The sequence below is a fragment of the Gallus gallus genome, chromosome 1, assembly GCF_016699485.2.
Source record: "Gallus gallus isolate bGalGal1 chromosome 1, bGalGal1.mat.broiler.GRCg7b, whole genome shotgun sequence".
Taxonomy (NCBI): Eukaryota; Metazoa; Chordata; class Aves; order Galliformes; family Phasianidae; genus Gallus; species Gallus gallus.
The window spans coordinates 124,360,698-124,386,820 of NC_052532.1; the positions used below are offsets into that span (position 1 = coordinate 124,360,698).

Consider the following 26,123-nt stretch of genomic DNA (forward strand, 5'->3'; position numbering starts at 1 on the left):
ATGTGTATGGGTGCAGAGCACGGTTTTGATTCTCTTAACAGGGAAAGAGGAGAGCCCTGGGAAACACTTGCAACCCAGTCCAGCAAATATGTGAAGGTTGTGTTTTGTTATTTTTTTTTAAGGCAGAAGCTACGCAGCCTTAAAAGGACTTGTTTAAATTTTTCTGTATGTGTGCTGAATACGTCGAGTTTGTAAGGAGCCCAGCGATTCTTGTAGCCTTTTAAAGTGAAAATTATAGAATACTTCACTGAATGCTTCTCACCAAAATGCAGATTCCATCTCTTGCAACAAGGAGAATCATAAAACTGGACTTAGTGAGAAACAGCACGTGGACTGTTTTGATCATTCGCTGTTTAAAAATGGTTTGGGAGACCAGAAGCTGCTGCCTTCTAACAACTTTGACATGGTGCACTCAAAAGGAACCTCCTCTCCTATGCCTCAAACCACAAACCCAAACAAGTCCTTTTAAGGCTGTATTACAAGGAGGACTTAGGAGGTAGGTGCTATATAAAACATTAAATAAGTGAATTAAATAATGTGAGAAGGACTGGAGTGAAATGGAAACCAGAAGTGGCAGAAGAAATGAAAAGCTCTATGGAAATTAGCCAGAGGTTTGATGCATTTCACAGCTTCTTTGCCTTAAATAGGTTCTGGAGGTTGTGAATATGTTGTATAATGTTGTACAACTACAGACAAGCCAGGCTATCAGAGAAGGATGTGAAGAGAGTTCTACAAACACCCAATAACTGGCTTCCATAAATTGCTAAAGAGTGCAGTGATGGAAGATTTCTGGATTTCAGTTTATAGGGTTTGATAACAGGGAACAAAGTGGTAGAGTGCTTACTTGCCTATTATTCTTCCAAATGCTTTCTTATCTTACAGTTATTTTGTAGCCATCAAATCACATGATTCTTTGAGCAAAATGAAGTTTGTTGCTTTAGGACAACTTCATTCTTTCCTGCCCACGTTTCATCTCTGACTTTATCCATTCTGAGCTCCTGCGTTGAGGCTGCATGTCATGCCTCACGTCCCTTCCAGCAGGTACTGTGTTGGCACTGAGGTAGCACCAGTCTTTGTATATAATGGGTGTTGGGGGGATGGACAGGTGGTGGATGGCTTTGCAAGCTGATACAACTATCTTGTCTTTTTTCTTTCTATTCTAAACTTTATTGTTTAGGCATTATTGTGGGTTTAATGTGATATTGCTTAGATTAGCAAGATGTTAACATCATTCCTGTAAGCAAAACCCCTGAAGGCGTCTTTTCCTCATTGAAGCTCCTCTGGAATGACTTTGGCTTAGCCAAAGCTGTTCTGCAGCACAAGCAGCAGTCTGGGAGCTGTGATCTGGCTATGAAATAATGTAATGCAGTGAATTCTAGCTTGATAAGAATTTCTGGCATTGCTCCTGCTGTATGCAGGACTTGAAAACATGTTTGATTTCTGTGTGGTTCTTAGCATATGTCCGTCTGCAGAGCTCTTATCCTAATCCCTTTAACATGAATGGGAGTGGTTTCTTAGTTGAAAAAGTTTTCAGTTGCTTTGTTGTTCCCCCCTACCCAGATGCTGTGGGTATGTCAGATGCTGCAGCACTACTTAAGCCTTCTCAGGTGTCTGTCTCATTTTACCTCTAGAAATGGTTTTATTGCCAGAACTTGGATAACATCTTTTTAACTGTGCATTGACTTCATTTATCATCATCAAGACATGGAGGGCAGAACAACCTTAGCTATTTAATAGGATTCTGCAATGTTTTATTACTGATAATTATTAATGTGACATACCACTGTGCAGACAGCATGGGATGCACCTAAATCCAGTTATGGATAAATGCTTGCCAAACATGCCAAGTTCATCACCTTTGCCTCTGTTAGTACAGGATGAGGGGCTGTCTGGAGGCATAAAGACTCATACCATCTCTTCATGTTGTCCTCTCTTTAACACTAAATAAGCCTCTTCTAACTCAATAGGTGATGTTGTTTGGGTGTCACTGAAAGTCATGTACTGCATGTGTAGCTGAGTGTACAGCTATTTAAAACAACTTGAAAACATCTTTGTTGGAGAGTATAATCAGGATACACTGAGTTGTAACAGAGCTCCTATAGAAATGCATTCTGGTAAGAGGGCCAGGCAATAGACTTGATTAGGGCAGCACTGATCCCCAGTTGAGTTGGAGTCAGACAGATGCCAGTATTTGTGGGTTTTCAATGTAATCACTCATCATACTCCTTGAGTCCAAGAGAAAAATGCTGCTCCATTCTGGTGGAATTTCAAGGCAGCAAGATAAGTATAAGCTTCTCAAAGATAGCCATTGTCTTGGTTATCTTTATCATTCTGTGACTTCAGAAAGTGTTTTTGAGAATTGCCTTCTTTGATTTGCAGTAAAAGACCAGAACTGTTTCATTGGATTCCTTCCCTAGCAAGTTTCAGGCAGCTTCACATCCAGATTTGGATTGAAATTCTTTGGGTCAGTCCCAACATTGGCATAAAATAGTAAAACAAAATCTCAGTGTGATATATTTCTTTTAAATGGAAAGATTTATTAGCTTATTAATTTATTGGGTAGTTTGGTAATGAGTTACTTGGGCAATTTTTTTATTACATACTCTTTTAGTTCTTTTTATTTATATTATTTTATTTGGTACCCTACAGGGGATCTCTTGCTTTTGGCAGCAATTTTTATTGGCCATGTTTAGATGAAGTGCGAGTGTGCACACAGCACACTTTAAGTTCCATAAAGAAGTGTGTGCTATCAGTTTGCTTGTTGAATCAGTTTGTTTTCATAATAACTTTGAGTATTCTGTTGGGTGTACTTATTTATCTTGATAGGTACATTTTATTTCAACAATGTTCTAATTAGCATGTTTATACTCTCTAGAGATCCACGAGTGGTGGTACAGATCTGGGGAAAATAACATCATGTACTAGTTTGTTTTTATATGATATTTTGTCACCTATTTTTTCTCAGCTGGTTGAGAAGTTGTTGATGGATTAAAAACTGCTGCTTGTCTGACAGAAGTTTTATGGGTTGAAAATGTTCTCCCGTCCTTTGAGAAGAGTGGAGAATGAAAGTTATAGCTTAAGTCTGCTTGAGTAGGCTAAGCTTGAATGAATGGCACTGTCAGCTTAATAACTGCATCTTGCTATGTGCATTCCTGCCAGTTTTACAATTACTATCTAATATAACTTTTATCACAAAAGTTTTGGAAGGTGTCACTTCTTTCTTTACTTTTTTAATGGACTCAGAATACCTAAGATTGGAAGAGTAGTACCTCTGGAGATCGCACAGTCTCATCTCCTGCTCGGAGCAGGGTAACCTACCACAAGTTGCTCAGTGCAGTGTCCTGATGCATTTTGGATATCTTCAGGGGTAGAGACTGTATAGCCTCTCTGGGCAGCATGTTCCAGTGTTTAACTACCCTCACAGTAGAAGGTTTTTTCTTAACATTGAGTGAAATTTCTGGTGTTTCAGTCTGTCCCCATTGCCTCTTGTTACTGGGCACCATGGAAATGAATTTGGCTCCATTTGTACTTCCTACATCTGCATATGGGAACTGTTGAATCACAGCCTGAACCTCTGACCACCTGAGGTGAGTGCTGAGTCAGCTGTGGGAGCACAGGTGGAGGCAATTCAGCTGTGTGACCAGAAGGGGTGGAGCCAGGCTCCACCTCTCCCAAACCCCATGTAAGGGCTGACTCCCAAGGAGGAAGGATCTCTCTCTGGAGATCACTCCTCTTGGAGCCCTTTCAGTGAGCCCAGGACATAGGTAAGCTTACTATTCCTCTCTGATTATTTCTTTTCAAATGTGATAGTTTCTTATATCTGTATACTTTGCTCTACAATCTGGTATTTCTACACGTTGATAAGACCTCCCAAGCTTTCCCAGAGCCAGCGTCTCAGTCTTTGTATTATTGCTGCTTCAGACCCTTCAGCATCTTCATGGCCCTTTGCTGGATACATTCCAGTGTGCCCTCATCTCTCTTTCATGGGGAAGCCCAGAACTGGTCCCATCACTTCAGATGTGTCTTACGTGGCTGAGTAAAGGGGAAGAATCTTAAATCTTGAGTTACGATTCCACTTTGTCTAATGCATCTTAAGACACTGTTTACCCTCTTTGAGTTTATGTTCAGCTTGTTATCCACCAGGGCTTTTTTCTGCAAAGCTGCTTTTCAGTCCAGTGGCCCTGCTTTATTTTAACTCGTGCTGGACAGTTCTTGCATTATGCCCGGACTGCTGGAGGTCTGACTACACTGGCATGATGTGGGCCTGGCATGCACTCTAATCACTGAGCTTGTGCACTTTTATGCCATGTGCCTACACTGTCTTGAGGGCAGTGTAGGCAACTTGCCTAACCTGTCAAATGCTACCTAAGTTAACATTTTTGGCTGACTTGTAGGCCTTATGATGCCTACTTGACATAATTACAGTAATCTGCTGGAAAGGGTGGTTGTAGAGTTGAAATTGGTCGTGTGGATTCTGTGCACCCAATATGGTTAAGAGTAACCAAGCTAGGTCCTGCACTGAGCTGTCTTCATCCTGGCTACCCTCGTGCTGTACCTGACACCAAAAAGTGAGCTGATATCCAAGCTGCTTTGGCACAAGGAGAGTTGGCCCTGTTTTCTGGATCTGGCTTAGTGGTTTATAGGTGAAAATGTTTTGTCTTTGAAGTGTGGGTCTTTCACTCATATTACAGAAACGGGAAAAGTAATTATAAAATCTTGGTTGTAAAACAGCAACAATTAGTAAAATTCAGGAGTAGGCTCAGGACCTGTACCTACTCCTTGCCCCCTTATGTTGTCTTTATGTTTCCATGTTTATGAAGTAAAGGAAGCTGAAAAATATTATGTGCGCTTAATGGCCAAGTAGTCCTGCATACAGACATTAAAACACTTGTTGACGCTTGTTGTGAAATCTTTATCAAACTGGATTAATGTTCTGAAACAAACACGAGGAAATCAAAGGTAGTTTCTGACATTTTCTTTGCAACTTTACACAACAGTGCTCTTAAAACAGCATTAATTCTTTCTTTCAGTCAGCTGCAAAGATGTAGCTCTATCTTTCTGAATGAAAAAGACTATCAGAACAATAATCCCCCTTTTCCAGACAATACTTTTATTCTCTTCAGTAAGGAAAACTTCTGCTCTTCTTATTATGGAATAATTAATTCCTTTAAGTGAACACTTAAATGTACTGAAGCCTTGAAACCCTTTAGTGGGCAATGTCAACAGGCAGTCTTACACAACAGCAAATAGGTATGGAATAGGAAAAGAGAAGTGCCGAGTCTATACACTAATAATTGTATGTATTTAATAACTCTCTGGAAAATAACAGGCTGGTCCAGAAAGCAGGTGGAGTTTGAAATGAGATGTGAAATGTGTTTACATTAGTAGTAAACTTATAGGGTGAACTCACAGTGTCTTCTAACCACAGGCTGTTGTGATGAGTTGTGTACCTGCAGTAGCTGAGATAAAACCAACTGCACAACTTGTCACTGCTCAGTGGAAGGAAAGGGAAGAAGGAGCAGACCCTGAGCTTTTCAGCTGAAAGAGGGAGGCTGCAGAGTCTTTTCTCTCATCTTGGATATCCCTCAGAACCAATCGGTTAGCCAAATCCTTTCAGTTTTGGAGGCTGAGGTGCTTTGTCATCTCTTCTAGCCCTGTTCTGAGCTGTGAATGTATGCTCCTGGAGATGTGCAAGAGAAAGGAATGTGCCAGATGTGCATAGGTGCTGATGTAGAAATGATTAATGATTTAGGGGATTCATTTTTTTCCCAGCAGTGGCTGTTTCTCCCTAGACTGAGCAGTAGTCCTTTTATGTTATGTTCACAGTGTTGTTGGACTGAACTGCTAGTACTCATCAGTCCTCCACAGAGGAATCTTTACAGGAACTGGACTGAGCTAAGTACCAGTGTGGGAAGCATGTGAGATGGAGAACTCTGCACATATGGTCTTCTCTACGTGTTAACCTGGTGTGTTGTTTAAAAAAGCTAGGACTTGATGATACTCCTTCCAGTTGGGAAAGAATGAGTTTCTGGTTAACTGTCAGTAAACCTAGCCACACCGCATTGTTAATGCTTACAGGGGCATTAATGTTTTGTTATACAATGAAATTCCTGTTGTTGAAAGCAGGTATCCCCACTGTAATTGAGGAAGCTTGTAGAGGCTGATTTGTTGCAGTACCATTCTTTCTTGACTTCAAAATGACAATGCTTCATGATTTGCCCCTTGTGAGGCTGCTGCCTGGAGGCACTGGCGTTGCAGAGTCTATTAGAGTCCATGTATTCATTGCTAGAATTAAAATAATATTAATGGTGTCCTACTAACTCCTCCATCTTATCTTTATGTAGGATTTCATATATAAATATTTGTGACTGTTCCCTCAGTGTCTCAGTCAAGGTGACCAAGGCTGACTTGCCACGTACATGAAAGCCTCTTTACTCTGGTAGCATGTGATTATTCTTACGTTGGTTTTATTTATAACTAACAGGACTGGACTCAGTGCATCAGTATGTGAAAGAAAGGCTATTCTGACATATGTCAATTAAGTCATCTAGATAGTACCATCTGCTACTTCTGTTTTTATTCAGGTTCTTTAAGAATTGCTTCTTCCCTGGTAATACTGGGAAATAAGGCATGGGGCTTTTTGAGGGGAAGCAGTTGGTGTATTCCCTGTGTGTGGTAAATACCCAAATATGTGCACTGTACTTTTGGATATTGCTTGCTGTAATAAGGGCTGGAAGAGTAACTTCCGTATGAGAAATTTTTGGGGCTGGACCCAGTATGATAGGAACTCCCTGTAAGTGTACGAGTACTGTGACAATATACATGTTATCTAGCGTTACTGGAGGGTTGCTCTGAAAAGGCAAAAGGCTTTCTGTCTGTGAATTATTTGTAATAGTGGGTAAATAAATAGGCTCTGTCTGTCATTTAAGATAATCACTATCTGTGGTGTATTCTGTCAGGTAGTAATACAGTATCTGCTTCTGACTCTGTTGCTTGCAATGTTCTTAGAAGCTACAAAGCAACTCTCTCCAACTCATGCATCTGTATTTTCGTTGGTAAAGGTGTTGAAGCCCAGCCCTTTATCCTCTTTAAATTGGACTTTGACTGTTGTCAGTCTCATGCTAAGGTAGAAAGTAAGGAGATTATGAGATCTGATTGCAGAACAATTTATGTGAAGAATCTTTGCTGTGCCAAGTCTTTATGCGTAATGAGATTGTCTCTGTTTACATTGACCTGACTGAGCACCATGGTAGTGTCCATCAGGGATGTGCCTGGGTGACCTGCACGTGCCTGATGTGCCCGTGGGCCAGGAGGATTAATTCCCTCAGTAAGAAGAGTCAGTGTGACAGTTCAGTGTCACACAGAGGAGAAAAAAATGCGTGTGCTCCCAGGATATGTTGGGCTGTTGATGTAATTGGTTTACGCTGAGAGGAAGACCTTATATTAGAGTCTAGTAGGACAGTAAACCACAATGAAAACAGTACATTCGTACACAATGTTAAGAAGCTCATTTAATCCTTGGGCAAGTTTCAGAGGTCAGGCCCTTTCATCTTGTTGCTTTGTGTTGGCAGAGGCCCAGCACTGAGGGTGAGCTCTGTCTTTGCTCTTTAATTCCTCCTCCAGACAACCTCCTAAACCAGAAGTTGTTCTGTCTCTCTCAGCCTTATAATCCTCTGGACCTGAGCAGTGCTCACACGGAGAAGCTCTGTGAAGTGGCCTTTGTGCTGTAAGTGCTTTGAGAGCAGTTGTTGATGGCTCGTTACCTTCTGTGCCCCTGGCCTCTTCTGTCTGTCTAGAGCCACGCACCTGATGGGGTTTAGGAAGCTGGGGTGTGTGAAGGCTGCTGTGGTTGGATTGAGATGAGGGGAGATGTGTATAGGTTTCAGAGGAGGTAGAACGAGAGGCATCCTGCACAGATGGGAGACGAGAGGGAAGATTTCCTGGCATTTGAGATTTAAAATGAAGAGGAGAGCTGGTAGTCCAAGAAAACAGTGGCCTGTGGAATGTAGGAGCAAGTGTGAGGAGAGGACTGAGATGAGAGACGAGAGGGACTTCGGTCTGTTTGAAGCTGTTCCTCTTGCTTGAGAAAAACACAGCTAACCTTTTTTGATACTGGTTGAGGAAAGCTGAGAGATGACAAATCTTACTTATGCCAGCATTATCGGAAGTGCTTTTAAAAACCAGGCAGAAGACAATTTACGACCTTCTCCATGCTTGTTGCCTGATGACTTGAAGAATATGAGAACAGTTGTGGAAAATTTGGTGACATACTAGTCACAGTTTTCACAGACAGGGAAGCAGAGAGCACATTCTTTAATACAACTTCTGTATCTCTCATTGGGCACCCAACTGCCCAGTGATGTTCCTTGTGAATACGACATTCAAATATTTACACGAGCTGCTACCTTGAAATTCTCTTGCATATATTGCCTGAGTGGTTGGGACCAGCAGCTGCGTGGCCTCTGAGGGTGACAACGTCTTGCTGCCAGGTGGGGTAGCTGTGGGGAGCCTGTGTTGAGCTGTCTTCCAAGGAGCTTATTTAGCTCTCGTCAATTATTTATGATAGTCAAGGTAGCTGTTATGGTGAAGTCACATTAATTCATGCAGAATGAGATGTAGGCGTGTGTAACTGAAAAGATACTGAGAACTCTGTGAATTGAAAAGGAAGATTTATTCAGAGACAGGGCACTGCTCTCATTTCCCAGAATACACCTAATCAAGTGGATAGGATTACATTAAATGGGTTGGCACTGAGAAATATAAAGCTCGGTCTTGAGAGAAAACATTAAGAGTTCTTTTTAAGCATCAAGCATCCAGGGAACTGATGGGTTTTCAGGTACTCTGACCTTCGCAAGATTAAATGTTTTGAGACTACTTATTTTTTTATTCACATTTAGCTGTTAACTATTCTGCCAGCTCTTCAGCAGAGAGACAGGAGTGAGTTAGCGTGTATTGAAAGATCCATTCTATAATAAATGATAGTTTTGTTGCAAAATGTTCATTTAGTTCTTGCAGCTTTTATTTATTTTCAAGGCTGAGAATGTGGTGCCCTTTCTTTTTTTCCCCTCAATGTTCTGTATGAGTTCTGAAGCCTCAAGTTAAGGGAGAATCCTAGGAGAAAAGGGATTAAATGTTCTTAGTTGCTCTGAAGTTCTCACAGTGCATCTCTGTTACACTGTTTATAAGGAGACAAAAATATTTAATTTTTAGTCTCCATTACATGAAATCATGTTATCAAACAATGATTGCACAAGGTTAAAAGAAAAACAAGGCTCTGTGAGAAGTTTCATGCACTCTGTCTCAAACAGAAGATTCCTCCATTGTGTGACACCATGTGTATGTTCTGCAGTGTTTTCTATTACTCATCGTGTAACTCCAATTATCCCTCGCAGTATCAGTCTTTTATACTTCTCTGCCTATGTAAAGCAGCTAGTAGAGACAGATTTATACAGTGAAGATCCACAATGTAAGTGACAGCAAGACCCCAAGCTCCTTTCTTAGAGAACTGACTTTTTAAAATGTGAGTAAGTTGCATCAAAATAAACTAGTTTATCTGATTTGTAGTTACTGTCTGTTACTAATGCTCTTGCTCTGTGATACATGAAAAGTGTCTTGTTCTTTTCTCATTGAAAGGTATACTGTTTCATATTTATTGTGAGGTTATGGTGTGAATGAAGGCTTCTCAGCTGTAGTCTTACCACAGACTTTACCCTGTGGCAACATTGTGGTAGCTGTTCCATCTGCACTTACTTCAAGCTAAGAAGAAATCAGACAAAAAAAGAATATTTGATAAGGAGAGTAGAAGCAGGGAAAGCAGTGTAACAGTGGAGTTAGTTGAGAGGTTAACATGTGTAATTTCAAAGTAATTGCCCATTTTTATTACTGTATTGCTAGGATCTAGTATGGGCATAAGGGGTGTGAGGAAGAAAGCATGTCAAACAGTCAAGAAGTCTAAGAAGAAAATGAGGAAAGCAGGATGTAGAGCCTACCCAGGCAGATGAGATGAATTGGAAGAAAAGTATTTCAAGGAAAGGAACAAGCTCAATGAGTAGAGGGTCAATTGACTCCTGAGAAGATCCCCAAATAAGCATGGAAGCAAGTGGCTCATGTTTTGGTAGCCTTTTTGACCTACAAATTCTCCTATCTTTATTGAATGAAAGAAGTGAATTATGGTTAATAATGTTGATAAAGGATGTAGGTTATGTTGTTCATCTTCATAGATGATGGAAATAATTACATGGGCTGTTTTGGACTATCAGCAATAAAGGTTATGATAAAATTATGTGAGGCTAAACTCAATGGGTATTCCCACTGACTTGACTAGAACGTTTCTATTAAGTTTTTAGTGTCTTGTTGACCAAACTAATAGTATGAAGTACTTCTGCAGAGCTCTCTTAATGTTTGCACCTTAAGGTCTGCATCTAAAAAAGTATTGCTTGCTTAACATCTGAAATTTTAAGCATTTTAGTTCATTGTTTAAAATGTGGATCCAAAAAATCCCAGATGTTAGTTTTCTATAAAGGATAATGGTATTATGGTAAATCCTAACTTATAATTGTTTGAACTTGCAGTATGTGAGGAGAATTCGGTATTCTTCCTTTCCTTTTACTCACGTTTTGTAGCACATTACCTTCACTTTTCAGGGATTTGAGTTTCCCTGTTTTTGTATGGAGCCAGACAATGTCTGGCATCACTTTATTTTCTTCAGTTATTAAAAATTGACAGTTTTCTTTATTATTGTTTTCCAAGATGATGCATGCAAGTGACTTTGAGAGGTGGTACGGATGGGATTCTCCAAATGGTTAGTGCAGCAGTCACTCCCAGCTAAACAAAGATCCGCCATCTCTGTCCTCTGAGATGGTTAGCGAGGTTTATGATTCCCATTAATGAGTGATTTCATTAAAAAATTCTTTCATTAAAAGTGAATCTTTTGTGAAATGGGTACATTCCCTTACAAAGTTTTCTATAATCCTTTTTCAAGTTCACATCCATGTGCTGCATGTTTATAAATATCAGAGAATCATAGAGTGGCTTGGGTTGGAAGGGACCTCAAGGATCATCAAGTTCCAACCTTCCTGCTGCAGGCAGGGCCTCCAACCTCCAGATTTAATACCAGTCCAGGCTGCCTGGTCATATATAGTGCTTGTGGAAATATAATCTAACATGAATATTTACTACATGCAGATTAGGGTAATTAGTGGAAGAAAAAATGCTGGCAAAAGGAATTTATATGGATGCTTACATGGCCCTCTCTTCTTGGTGGAATTATTGAGCACGTGGTGGGAGGAGGGGAAGAGGTTCTGTCTGTCCAAGTGTTGACTTAACTAGTAACCTATCTTTATTTTTGTCTGTTTCTTCCAGACAAGTCACTTGTTTTTAAGTTATCTATCTTGTTTTCTTTGAAAATTTCAAATAGCTCATGTCCTGGAGATGCTTCATCCTTGTCTGTGCCAAACTCAACAGCAACAAAGAGATAAAGAAGGAAATAGTTTTAAGGATTTTGTAAACCTCATGAGATGGATGGGATATTTGGTTAGTACCTTAAGTTCCCTGCTTTTTTCTTACATCACTTACTATGATGTAAAGAAGTAGAGAAACTCCCTGAGTTTCTTTGAAGTTGGACATTATTGCACGTTTTGTGGTGGTGGTCTTTCAACTTTACCTCTGCTTTCTTTAATGCAACTTTTCAGCTGAGCATTGAAGTGAAGTGACTGACATAATGTGTAAGATATGAGGAGAGAGAAGGAAAACACTTAAAGAATATTTTATATTCATGTGCAATGCTTCTGTTCCACTAGAAAGTAATAAAATATTTAGTAAAGATAAGTGGATCAAAGTTGGAAATGAATTCATGGTAGGAGGGCTTGGTTTTAAAAACTTGAAATATTTGCACTTGTCTTCCTTAATTGCCAATACAATTATTTTCAGTAATCTCAGTCCTGTCTCAGTACATTGTATTATGAGAAAGCAATTACTGGGAGACCTAAACTGGTACAGATAAACTATTTGTCTTAAACTGGTAGATTTCATCCAGGCATACAGTGAGAAATCGCATTTGAATTGTAAATGGTTCCCATGTGTATAAATAAAAAGAGAAAAATCATTAGGCATTCAAATTTCATGTCACATTAATAAGAGTTCAGCTGAGTAACTGTTTTGGGAAATACTTTGAAGATGAATAAATTGCAATCTGTTGCTTACAGTAAGTGTTCTGTTTAGTTTAATCATTTCATATTGATTCTATTTCATTTTGTTAGTGGCTAAGTTTTTGTTCTTTGTTGGTTTTTTAACCTGTATTGTGGCCAGGCTTTGCTTTTTATTACTGGCATTTTTTGGACTTCTGCCCTCCTGCACCATGTGTGTTTTATGAAGATACTAAATCCTATGTCACTTAGTTGCTTCTCCTGATCCTATCTGAAATCCCACTTGAAGTCTGCTCCAGAGTCCATGTTCATGAATAAACCAAGCAGTCACAGGCGTTTGCCAAGCGTTTGGGATACATCCTAGCAGATTGGGTGGACTCCACATGTCTCCAGTGTCCCACTCATCTCAGCAGCACTCTCACCGTGTCCCTCCTGTCCTGCTGGAACTGCAGCAGGGGACTTCCTGGGAGAAGAACAGTCTGACAGACAAACAGACTGGCTGGGCTCAAGTCAGGTTCTTCCCCATTTGGTAGGTCTTGAGTTATTTTGTCTGGTCGTTGGGCAAGACAAAGTGCTTGTGGCTGCATAGCTGTGTGCTCAGGATCATGGGGTGGGATGTGGCACAGCTGTGATGGTGAGGAGCACCTCACATCCTGAGCCAGCACCCTGAGCACAGATCTCTGCTTCAGACAGCCTCTCGCTGCCTTGTCCCGGTTTCACAATTTCTGTGTTGGTGCCCAGATCCTGGTAAGGGGTCACAGACTGGTGTGATATAAGCCTCTCCTGGCTGACTTTGTTCCTGTAGCTCTGTGAAGTAATGTGGGTTAGGTCGCCCACGTCTGCTGCTACCTGCCGGCTGCTTGCTCAGCGTGCTGATGGTTGTGAAAGCCTTTAGCTGGCACTCCCCACATCTCTGGTACTTCCCGTTGGGATGCAGTAGGTTCTCTTGCGAAAGCTGAGTACTGAACTTTGAAGCATCGGGACTGTCTGTCCTTTTCACAAACCTGACACTTGAAACTTATTTTTCCCAATTGCTGAATACATTGGCTTTCCCTGATGTTAACGAGTATTGCATGTGCTCAGCTCTCCTAAAAGAAAAGGGTAGTAGTAGAAAGAAAAAAGCCACTTGGCTCAGACATGCCTAAGCTATCAAAGTTCAGTTGTACTAGGTGACTTTCTGACCTTTCTTTCTCCGCCAGCTCACTGAGGTATCTCCTACTCTTCACTGCTGAATGTGTTTTGTTTAAGCTTATCACCATATAAAGCGCACATTTGTCTAAGTGTGTAAATGTGTATTGCTCCAGAAAGATTAGCTTTTATTCTACTTGTGATTCTAAGATGCTTTTCCCATGGATTACTGTAATAAATGTGATTAGATAATTGTTTATGAATGCTCTGACTTAAGCTGATCATGTATCTTTGAGGGTTAGTTTAACTTCTGTTCATAAATGGAGAAAACTTCTTCACTGCTGGGGACTGAGCAGCCGAAGGGTCTGCAAAACAGGCTTGTCAGGATGAAAGTAGGGAAAACAGCACTGCTCGGGCTTTTCTCCAATGGTTCCGTGTGGGAAACATGACGTATTTCTCATAAGATAGTGGGAATGTTTTCTTCTGCAGACCTGAGTCACTTGTGGGGAATGTTAAGATTAATGCACAAGATGAATTTTCTCACTGCCTTCCCTTCTGTTGCTAAAATGGAAATGTGCTTGCCTTTGCACTTTTCTCTTAAGTCCAGCACAACTACAGGTACTCAGTGTTTTTTGCCTCACATTTAAACCCAGTTTTGTTCAGTGATACTTCCTTGTCTTTTTGTGACAGTGAGAAAAGAAGTCGATGTATGTCTGTTCCACGCTTAACTTCTTTAGAGTACAGCAATTAATCTTTCTCTGTTTGCTTTGGTGCTTTTTGTGTGCTGCTGCAATATACAGGAAAACATTCTGTTCTCACAGAGCTGTGAACAGGGGTGTTTAATTTATCAGAGTTCCCTGGGCATACGGTATCAATGTAATTGAATTTTGTCCATCTTCAGCATAATGTCAGTTACACGTAATATGTAACAACATATGTTCCAAAATGACATTTATATTTAGTGCTGAGTTCTTTAAAAAGACTGTGCTCACTTTCTTCTTTTCCTAGTTAAGCATTAAGAATTCTTGAAAGAATTGTTCCTGATTACAGAAATTAAAAAAAAAAAAAGGAAAAGAATGCCTTTCTGGACTACCTAGTTCTTTCTGGACTACGATAGTGATAGGACAAGGGGGAATGGTTTTAAATTGAGACGGGAGATTTGGCTTTGACTGGGAGGAAGATTTCATTCAGAGGGTGGTGACGCACTGGAACAGGTTGCCCAAGGAGGCTGTGGATGCCCCATTCCTGGAGGCATTCAAGGCCAGGCTGGATGTGGCTCTGGGCAGCCTGGTCTGGTGGTTGGTGACCCTGCACATAGCAGGGTGTTGAAACTCAATGGTCATTGTGGTCCTTTTCAACCCAGGCCACTCTGTGATACTTCTGGTGAGCACCAGCGCCTACAACTTGAATCTGGCCAAAGATTTATGGCTGATAATGGGTCAGTTTTTGGTGCACTTGATTTCTCTGTGGTCCCATTGAATTTGAGGTAAGAGACTTAAGACTCTGGAATGGATAATGACTGGTTAAAGTAACTTAAGTGAAAGCAGCAATACAGAAGTAATTGTTCCCATGGTGAGTGCACTTTCATTGATATCTTGTTAAGGTTTAGCAGACATAGGTCACAGCTCAACAGGGATGTTTTGAATGAGCACAGACAGAACTTGTGCACACAGCAGGTAGTGCTGCTGTGCATCGTGTGGCTGAGTATCTGAAAATGCCTGCTGTGATTGCATTCTTCTTGACTTTTGTGTGGGTGGAGAAGCAATTATTCCAATCAAAGATATAAAAAACGAATGAAGATTATTTCCATTTCAGATCACTTACTTCCTCGGGTTTATTTGTTGTGAACATATGGAAAAATCTTACTCTGTTGCTGAATTTTTCACCATTTTCTTTATTGATGGGGTAGAAGTTGAATTGGGTTCCTATAATGTTAAGGAGTAGAGAGTATCTTACAGAAAATGCCCCATTCTGTTCTTTGGGATTCTAAATCTTCATTGTGATGAGCAGATTGTGGGGAGAAAAACATCATGTTACATCAAAACTCTTGAAAGTTTGTCATTTCTCTGAATCAGTGAGAACGTCTAATTAGTAATTGCAAAGATCATTAAAATTTGACATGCTGCTGGGTTTTGTGTGTTATGTTCTTTTCCTTTTCAATAGTACCTTTCCTTTATCACTGTTATTATTTGTTATTCTTTTTGCTCTTTTGGCCTTTCACTCTGGCCCTTTTCTGCCTTCCTTCCTCAGACTGCTCAGGTTTCTAATGTGTTGAGTTTTGATTTGTTTATTATTGAAACCCTATTTCATACTTTGATCTTTGTTTACATTTTCTGCTTTTCTTTCGTAGGTCTCACATGCTGACTCTACTCTCCTACTTAGTTGCGTATTGGGTACTCATTAACTGCCTCTAAATTGTTCCCTTCAAGCATTCAACACATACTTCCACAATTCCTCATGATTCTTCTTTTGTTTCTTTCGTGTCACTGTAGAATCAAGACTGCTCATTATTCCTACTTACCAACCTAATTTTGTGAGTGGTATAGTTAAGTATTAACAAAGCAAGTGTATATTTCAGTGTGCATAACAAGGGCAGAAATTAATTACAAACATGAAAGATGAAATCTTAACTTGATGCCAGTGTTCCTCTTCATTCCAAGAGTCAGATTGACTTTTGTATTTAGATCTCTTTGAGTTTTCCATTTTAGACCTTGTTATTTCTGATTATTTGTGTATTTTTTCCCTATATAAATTCATAATGTATTAATAACTGATCAATGAAAAACCACAGATAACATGGATGAAAAGTCCTCTTAGTCTAAATGGGAGGGAAACATGTCTTGTTAGGACTAACTGAAAATATCTGAAGCACCATACAATGTCTAACAGGCCAATGTGTTAAATTAAGCTCAAGAGGAAACAGAGTGAGACACCAACTGCAAAGGACTTCCTGAGCATTGAAGTCCTTCAGAGGCATCTGTTTTGTTTATCATTTGTACTACCTAAATATATTTCTAAGCAAAGAAGAGAAAGGAATCAGTCATGAGACTATAGGAAAATACTTGAAATTTAGCATGAAAACCTTCATGCTGAATTCCACCCCATGTCATAAAAGCTGCTGCTTGGTGTCTGGAGAAGAGAAAGGGATGAGCCCTGAGTTCTGAGCTATGTACTCATGCAGTGAATAGCTGGATGTGTTTCATGTGAGACTGATGGTGTTCTTCTACTCATGCCTCTACCAACAGTTCCCTTTTTACCTTAAATAATTTCCTTGGGGGAAAATCTAAAACAGAGGGAGAGGCATCAATATGTAATTATCACAGCACACCTTTCAAATACTTATGTGAAAGAAAATCAAGCTTACTCATTCCTTGTGCTCTCAAGATTGAGTAAGAAAAGGTTTACCTTCTTCTGTAACAACCAGACTGATACTTCATAGACTGAACTTTTTTATGTTATTAATGTCACTTTTCAAGGTCTTGTGCCCTTTTGTTCACTTAATTATAGCAACATGGTATTAAGCCCATCAATAGCAATTACTCTTCTTTATCACCAGACTTCCTTGTCATTTACTGTGTAAAATCTTTACCCCAACAAAGTAGACTTCTGTTCTATTGCAGTAGACAATAACAGCTCAATCTCTAAGACTTTTTAGGAGCCCTTCCTTTTGAATATGTATATAAAAAAAACTATTAAATAATATTACTGTTACTGTTTACACCTGGAGGGGGACCACCAGAAGATGTTCATGCTGTGTCTCTACAGCAGCAAACTATTTTGTTGAATAAGGAACAAGAACAGACTGTTTTGAAGTCGCACAGACATTCTTCTGGGGATGTAGAAATGTATAGTAATTATTCCCATATTGTAACTATTCTCACATTGTATAGTAAGATGTATAGAGGTAGAAAATATAGCAAACACCAATTTGGTCCAGGTATCCGGTACTTATTTTTTGATACTCAGAAGGGAATTTGACTATTTTGCTCTTGTTTGCAAAATGTATGTAGGATGCACTTAGGTATTTTTATCTTCTGTAGTGGTAGTTATAATTTTGGGGCTCTGTATCCTTTTACTGAGGAGCTGAGTTTACATCTGTGGCTGTTTTTGTGTATTATACATTGCTACGTATTACAGTGATGGATGGTTGGTCTGGATGATCTCGGACGTCTTTTCCAACCGCAGTTTTTCTGTGATTCTAAAGCTGTTTGTCAGATGAATGTTGATTTGTAAGTATCTTACTCAGAGTAGCCCCGCTTACGCTGAAGCTGTGCCTTAACTTCAGGAAACATGCTGTAATTAAATGTCAATAGAAATCATTAACTAGGCAAGAGCTCAAGCACTGTACTGTGTTGAGAACTTGGTTTCTTTGATGCCAAGATCTGAGCTAGTTTGAGCAACACTTGATTTATCCTAATTTACAGGAACATGACAGATCATAATCTAGTTGCTGTGCGTTGGAATACTGCCCTGAAACGCAGAAGTATTGTTTGCTTTTTTGTAACTATACTGTTTTTACAGCTAATAGAATATGCTTCATACGTAATTGTGAGTATAGACCAATGGGAGCTGGATAGCTGATATCAAGAGAAATTAAAAACATCATCAAAAACAGCAGAGAGGCAGAAGTCTGTACTGCATTCATAGTTCAAATGGGAAAATTCCTTGCTTTGTAGGGTCAGTGGAATGTACATGTTCACAAATATGACCTATTGAGTGTTGCTGTTCTATTCTCTTTCTCAAGATACATTTTGAGAAATGATACTAAAAGCATTTCATTTTCCTCCTCTTCAAACCCCTTACCCCAACATTTAGCTCTAGGAATATCCTTGAATCTAAACAGTCCCCTTTCCATTTTTGTGCTCAGATTTAGTGCCATGGAATGAAAAATAGAGTACATGCTATTCTCAGTGAGGAGCAAACAGACTGCAGTATTTCAAGCTGCAGTGTAACTTGTTTACTGAAGATTCTGATATTCATCTGCTTGGTTAGTCAATAAGGATGTTTATTCTAATGCATAAAACAGGTGGTAAGTGAAGCAAGTATCTGGTAGAGAAAAATCTTTACATTGCTGTTTATCTGTTCTAGAATAATGGAAGCTGCACGTTACTCACTGCTCCTGTGAAAGATTCAGAAGCACTTCTCTCTAAGAGTTCAGTGCTAGAAACAGTAAATTTGTATTCATCAGCTCCATTGTGTGAAATTGTGTAGATATGGCAGTTAAGATAATATGATAGTGCTGAGGAATTTGCTTCTAATTTGCTTAACTGAGAACGAAATTCAGTCTTCATGTTCTGAGTGCTTTTCAATCTGGTGTATATGTGATTAATGTTGGTGAGTCACTTTCAATGGGAATTTTAGCTTTCCTAACAATGAGACAGGGAGATGTGCTGCCCCTCCCACCATCACTTTAAAAGTGCTGCGAAAGACAGGAGGAGGTAATTCTTCAGGCTTTCAGAGTTGTGTCCTGTAACAGAAAGCAAGGAGATAACCGTCCATTGGCAACTGCTGCATGAGCATCTGCAAACCAACGAGGACAGCTGAGGTTGGGATAAAAGTGTAAGTTCTTTATTACTGTCTCGGGAGACCAGGCATTCACACTGCTGGTTTTTAAATCTGTATCTAGCAGGGAAGGTGAGTTCAGAAGAGGGGGAAGGAAGATTTGGGAAGGAAATTTAATGTGAAGGTGCAGGTAGGCCAGTGAGTCCTGTATGGGTTTGTTGTCAACGTGTGGAGTACTGGAGACCTGTTTCTTCCTGTAAGAAGTAAGCTGGGGAGAGTGTAGCACTGTGTATTTAGTTAGCTCAAAAATTTGCTGTAATCAAGTCTGAAATAATGTAGCCGTGTCTATGCAACTTTCCCAGTTATTTTAGAATAATGTTTTTCTCTGTATAAGGATTATAGTATAGAGTATGACTGTAAGATTTAATTTCCTCAAAATCCATCCAGTTGGTCAGAATGGTTTAGGAAATATTAGTTGTTATGAAAGTATAATCTAAAACTGACCACAAGAATTCAGAAAGTCTAAGGGGCTTCAGTTCACATCTATCTGGAGGCCAGATATTCTAAGGCACATAAAGCTGGCTGAGTTAGTGTAACCACTGGTGGGACTAGGGATTAGGCAACCTGCCTCTTACAAAGCCCTTCTAGACCCTTGCATGAATGTTTACACTTAGCCAAAATTTGAAGCCTACCCCACATCACTTCTGACACTGAGCACAGACCACCTGAGTTATTTACTGGGTACCTAGCATGTTTTACTTCCCGGGTCTGTATCATCTGTCTTGTTAAGCTGCAACTTAAAGATAAGCAAGGGCAAAAGCACTTGAGGCTGACCTCTCAATGTAGGCAGCTGTATCAGATGACTTTTTTGTCATTACAGTAGTGATACTCACTATAGATAACATTAGACTCTTAAGTGACCTACAGTTTGTCTACCTTGTGGACTGGTAGGTATTTCAAAGCAGTCTCAGAAGAAAGCATATGGCTGCAATGAATATGAAGATCAATTATCATGACACCAGTAGTAATGGTGCTTCTGGTTTGGATTTATCTTATTGTTAGGTATGTATTTATTCTTATTGTTAGCTATGTATTTGATTCATTCTATTATAGAGGAAAAAATGACATTCAATTCATATTACTGCCAGGTTGGGGAGGGGAAATTAGCACTTGGGGAAAAACTAAAGGAGAAATAAAGGGCACTGTCTAAAGCACACAGTGCCAACTCTTTAGAAGGTGACTAACATGAAAAGACAAAAGATTTGAGGACTGTTCTGTACTTTCTTGTATCTGAGATTTATTTCTTGTCTGCTGCCTCTGCTCGTCACAGCTCTCCAGAGCTGTTTGTTTTTTCAGAAGTACAATGACGTGCTCAGAGTGGCTGAAAAAAGCATATTTTCTGCCTCAAAAAGGATGAATGCTTTGGTAGTATACTGCTAATGTGCTGATTTGAACACCGAGGAAGAAAGTAGATGTTAGGGTCAGAAGATTTTATAACCTATTTGTTTGTTCTAATGTTGGTTTTCAGTAGTCCCTGTAGATATTTTTCCTTTCTGAAGAAATAAATTTATAGCTTCTTCATGAGTTACTTAGCCTCGTTGGTTTTGAGAATTCATTTCTTCCTGGAAGTCCCATCCTGTAGGCAGAAGATGTTCAGGTCAAACTCCTGGCTGCCATTACATGCACGCTCAATACTAAGCACACATGCTGGTGGGTACTTGCACTCCTCCATTGAATGAGGATAAACTGCCAGCAACCCTGCAAAGAATTGCAAAACACTGTGTAAGGCTGCCATCTCTGAGTTCATAGAGTACAAACAGCATGGCTCTTTCAATAGCTTTTTAAAAGGCAAGTCCAGGGAAGGGGTTTGGGAGTGGGTAAAGAAAAGCTGAGCTGTGTATCTGTGGGCAAGGAGGGGTGTTGTCTCCAGTGCTCTGGCTTGCTCCTTTTCTCCTCTGTATTGTCCTTTCCCCATTTTCCATGCCTGTCCCTGTTGTGCAGAGCTGGCAGGGACCCTTCCACGGAGCAGTGTGCGGGGCAGAGGGATCGGTGAGCAATGTCACCAAGGGTCAACCAGTGCAGAGCCACCTCTGGGCTAGATTTGCACTGCAGACTACCTGCAGTCTTGGAATATATACAATTAGTTGTATGGGTGTGTGACCATCTGACTGCTTCCTAATGGCATCTCAAGATCAAGACCCTGCTTGCGTTTGTTCTTAGCAGAACAGCATGTGGGAAAAATACACTGCTTGGATCACGTATTCTGAGTGTAACACCTACACCTACAAACGGCAGTGACAGCCACTTTCTGAATACCCTGAGTAGAACATAATGTTTTTGTTATTCTCCTTGAAAGTAATGGGAAAAATAACTTAGTACATTGCCTCCTTTTGAATTTCCATTTTCCTGTACAGCGGTTGGGGGCTGTACACAGATGCCTTTGTTTTTATGGTTTGTCTTTTCAAACTTTTATATCATTTGAAGACGCAAAGGAGATTTCTCTCTGCCTGTTTTTTCACATCGTTTTAAGAAGTAGATAAGGAGTGTTTGGAGAGGAATTGTCAAATGGTGGTTGAATAGCAGATCTCGTTAGTCGTAGCTCTGTTTTCATGAGGGCTGTTTCGTGCGATGCTGAATAGGCACATTCACCATCTTTGTCGAGTTCCACTTTGTTGAATGGGCAGCTCTCTCCTACTGGTGTTTTGTGCCCTGTGGAGTGATGGGGCTTTAGTAGCAATCCCAGTGGGAACAGATGGGGAAAGGAGCCTATACATTACTGCTAAGCTGTGGTCACATCTGCCGGATTACCTAAGGCCGGCCATTATGCTTTGTGATCTCTTGAAGACATGAGTGGTTTTAGCTGACAGTGTGCAGGAGGCTGGCTGAGGGGCTTGGGAGTACCTAGGGAATGGAAGAATGGCAGCCACAGCTGTGATAAACAGTGGCTGCTTTAAGATGCCTGCATGAAACTAATGATGGATCAAGGCAACCAGATAGATGAAATGGGATTGCTCAGCCTGGAGACGAGGAGGCTCTGAGGAGGCCCTATAATGGTCCTCCAGTACATAATGGGGCCTAAAGGACAGATGGGGAGGGAGTCTTTGTTAGGGTGTTTAGTGATAGGACCAGGGTTTTGAAAAGAGGGGATATCTAGGTTAGATGTTGCACAGAAATCCTTTACCCAGAGGACAGCGAGGTGCTGGCACAGCTGCCCAGAGAAACTGTGGTGCCCCATCCCTGGAGGTGCTCAAGGCTAGGTTGGTTGGGTCCTGAGCAGTCTGACCTGGTGGGGCAGCCCTGCCCATGGCAGGGGTTGGGACTGGGTGGGCTTTAAGGTCCATTCCAACCCAAACCATTCTGTGATAAAATGGTGACATTTTAATTTTTGGTATGTCACTTGTCTGTGCTGTCTATAGAGCTCCATTTAGAAATCTTTGAAAATGAATTATGATCAGTGTATGACAGTTTAAAATAACAAAATGATGTCATCTGCTGTCTTAAAATCTTACTTAATACTGCTTTGGATGAAAGAATTGTTATTGCAAGGGGAGATGGAAACAGACTATGCTGATTGAAATGTCACAACTGTGACATAGTATCTGATACACATCAAAGTTATACAGCATAAACATTGGTTGTGATTAAATGTAGTGGACTACAGAATGTCAGAAGGAAATGTGATGCTACGGTCAATCCAAAATAACTCCACTGTGAGTCTATTTTGCACTTACCTAGGGGTTTTTGTAAGGCTTCTTTGGTTGTTTTTTGTTTAGTATTCCTGAAAGGAGTGTGTACAATACTGTAGAAGAGGCAGTAGGTTGGAAGATCATGACATACTGTCAGTTTAAATTGTGGTTTTTTCAAAATTAAGTAGTGAAATTCTACACATTACAACTATATTTAGTCCAACTTGTTATCCACAATGACTTTACTTTTAGGTGCTCTATGGAAAGAGTTAACCTGACCATGGACTTCAAAGAAGCTGAGAACCACATTTGTGTAAGACGTATTATTCAAAGAGAATTCACCCATCATCTCAAAAAGGTAGAACAGATCATAACATTTAACAGTTGAATTTATACACTGAAGTAAATTTCAAATTAACTTGACCTGAGTCTACAATGCTCAGCCTTGAAAAAGCTTATTCAGAGAATATATGTTTATTATTTCATGTACGTATATGCATTATTAGATCTCTTGGGTTTTTAACAGCATGAGTTTAAGTCTTATTTTCTTCAAATGCATCCATGCCAAATTGCAGTTCATGGGTTACCCCCGATGAGACAGTGAAATACCTAAACTGATCTGAAGGTCCTGCAGTCAGCAGTGTTTGGAAGGTATAACGTGGTGCAGTATGAAAGAGGCAGAACTTGTTTTGCATTTAGCTTTCTCTTCCTTCTGTTTGTAATGGTCTGCAACGCACTGAACTAATTGTAGCCTCCTGTACTTTTTTTTCCCCTTAAGAATCTAGTGACATAAATCTGGACTTTGCAAAAGAGACTGGAAATCTCAGTACTGCAGCAGCTAGAACCTTTTTTCCCCTGCGTGTATGTCTTATTTAGTGTGGAATGAATAAGAATGTATTTACATATAGACATATGCAGAACCAATGACTGATAAATAAATGTTTAATTCCTTGTGATGTTTTTTCCAAGTATCAATATTGCAGTGTTGTGTATTTCTCAGAAATCATGAAATGGATTGAGGAATACAGAGATTTTAAAAATGTTTGGCTCTTTTGATGTTTTTTTTCCTAAACATTCACATTTTCAAACTGTTCTGCACAGCTCTGAAGTGCTCAAACCCTACTTTATGGGCGAAATAAAATGTAACTTTCAGATTTCCGTGTAATAAGTCAAGAATTGGTGTTGAAAACACAGGAACTTGAAGGAAAAAAGCCTCAGTTCACTGCCATATGACAAAGTGTCCATCAGCCAGAAGCTGTGACAATATAGAATGGGGGATGCACTTAAATGCAAATTTGCTGTTACAAACGTAACCCCAAGTATGAAACTGTGATGTACATGTTAGACCTTAACTGGGATACTCTCCAAACAAGTGAGGAAACAAGATCTAATTTAGATAATGTAATCCATGAGCTTATGTTATATTTCTAGGACAAATCTTTTATGCTGTTATGATTAGAGCATCCATAAAAGCGCAAAGAATTTTTGTGCCCTTGGTCACAGAGAACACCACCTGAAAGCTGCTGTGCATTTAAAGCTCTTGTTGGAGGAAGTAGAAGGTGATTTGTATTTCTCATGAAAACTCAAGGAGCCCTTGAGATGATGTTTTAAAGAAATCCCAAATATGTTCCAGTGCACACATTAGCACATCCTTCTCAGGGAATGGTGACTGGCTGTTAGCAAAAGTTTTCAGGAAATATGCAGGCATTTAGAGAATGTGTTTTCTGTCACTCCAAGCTGGCTGTGTATAGAATTGAATGGCTTCCCAGGATGGGCAGATTGTTAGCAGTTCTGTAAGGTGATGCAGAAAGTAGAATGTGGCTGATGAGATATGGCTGATGTGATATGAAGACATGACCAAGTGGTGATAAAGGTAGGAGAGTAAAAGAATAAAAGGAAAACCAGGGTGTCCAAACTGGCTGCTTTTCAGTCTCCCCAGCAGGATTTTTTTATGCTACGTTAATCTTGCTGCTGCGTAAGTGCTTGATAAATTCAGATTGTAAACCCGAAGCATTTCCCTTGCTCTTACTCTCCAGTGCAGTTCTTACCTTTCTGCCTCCTGTTCTTTTCCACTCAAGTGCTGTTTCCAGGGAAGCCACTTCATGCATTTTGAAAGTGAACAGTGCTTCAGGGAGCTCTCAAATCATCAGACTAAAAGCAGCATAAAGGCATAAGTGAAGTAGTGGAAGACCTAGTAATGCAAGGAGTGATGCGTATGATGAGGTTTTTCCTCATTCCCAGTGCTGCTGTTCTAGAAGAAGCACCTCTACCTTATCAGCTTTTTGGTTTAAATGCTGAAGGGAAAGTTGCTGAAATACCAAACACTTCTGAATGTGGGTGTAAGGTCCAAATGGTCAGAGTATCTTCTTACATCTTGAAGTACCATTCTGAACACTGTATCATACAAGGGGTCTTGTTCATGTTGCTACACATGTTGTGTCTGCCTGAGTTTATAGAGCCAGCTCCTACCATTTAACTTTACAGTCTGACACTGGGCAGGAAGGTGACTGCATTGAATATGATTGTGAATAAAGCTTTCTGATCTTTAAGCAATAATACTCATAGTGAAGTTTTGATCTGTGAAACAACAACAAAAAAATGTGTTATGTCCTATGTATCTGATACCAAAACTTAATTCTCTGGTAATTAGCAACAGAATTGCAGTAGTAGTAATATCAGGACTGCTTAGATTGTATGTGTCACTGAATGAAAAGCTGGTCATGATAATTGAGAAGGTCACTGCATTAAAAAATAAGTTCATAAGCGTAAACTGTTTCCTTGGTCAGTGTGATACAGGAATGTTTGGTTTTACACCCAGTATTTCCCTGCAGCCTAAGATTGGGTTGATAAATACTTGCTTTTCAAGGAAGTTTAGTACTTGTGGGATCAGTTCCAAACCTGATGTAACACATAATTGACTTTAAAAGTTTTCCTCTATTCTCTTCAGTATTGCATTTTTATTTATTTTTTATTTCTACTGTCTGTGTTTGTTTTTGGGGGTTCTGTGAAGTCCCTCCTTGAAAATTCTGTTGCGTTGAATTTCCTTGGAACAATTGAAGTGAGTATAGTGGTGTGATACTTCAGATTAAAATTATGGCTCAGTCTCTACTTGAGATTATTCACAGCTTAAGGATTTAAGAAGTCTTTAGCGCAGTTTGTTGTCAGTTTATAAAACAAGAGTGAGTTATTTTCACTTCCCAGGCAAAGCACATAGTACGAGTCTTGCACTAGGAGAACTTCTTTTGCTTATGAGAGCAAAACTTGGGCAGCTGTGTTTTTTGTTTGTTGTTAAAGATGAAATGGATATTCTTCTGAAGAACAAGAACACTTTTCCCAGTTCAGTAACTTAGTCTTTTCTTTTCCTTTTCCTTCTTGCTTGAGTTTCATCACACAGGAAACAGCAGATTCTTCGCATTAAGCAAATGTATTTATAGCTATAGCGTAGCTATAGCCACTGTATTTTCCTTACTCTTTTAAACTGGACACAGTAAAAAGAGAAAGATCTGCTGAGTGCACTGTTCTCCTCTTCTGTGTTTGCTGAAGTGTTGCAAACTGCACCAACAGTTCAGCAGTGTTTGTGTGGGTGCTTCTAAGGGGGGAAGTAAATCAGTTGGCTGCAGCGTTTAATTAATCTGCTGCACCTGTGGAGTGCTTTATAGGAACC

The 26,123-nt window shown here is 39.9% G+C and overlaps 1 protein-coding gene across 4 annotated transcripts in view; it reads left to right on the top strand.

Annotated features, from left to right (window-relative positions):
* ARHGAP6 (Rho GTPase activating protein 6) overlaps positions 1 to 26,123 on the top strand; it is a 309,403-nt gene that overhangs the window by 173,563 nt on the left and 109,717 nt on the right. Inside the window, exons 1-2 of one of the 4 annotated variants that reach the window (XM_040662372.1) lie at positions 18,365 to 18,830; positions 22,712 to 22,817. The exons of 2 other annotated variants lie outside the window; for them this stretch is intronic. In XM_040662372.1, the coding sequence (XP_040518306.1) occupies positions 18,784 to 18,830; positions 22,712 to 22,817 (153 nt within the window). In that variant the 5' untranslated portion in view covers positions 18,365 to 18,783. Of the gene's footprint in view, positions 1 to 18,364; positions 18,831 to 22,711; positions 22,818 to 26,123 lie in introns of those variants that run through there. One more of the 4 variants, XM_040662377.2, reaches the window with a different exon arrangement.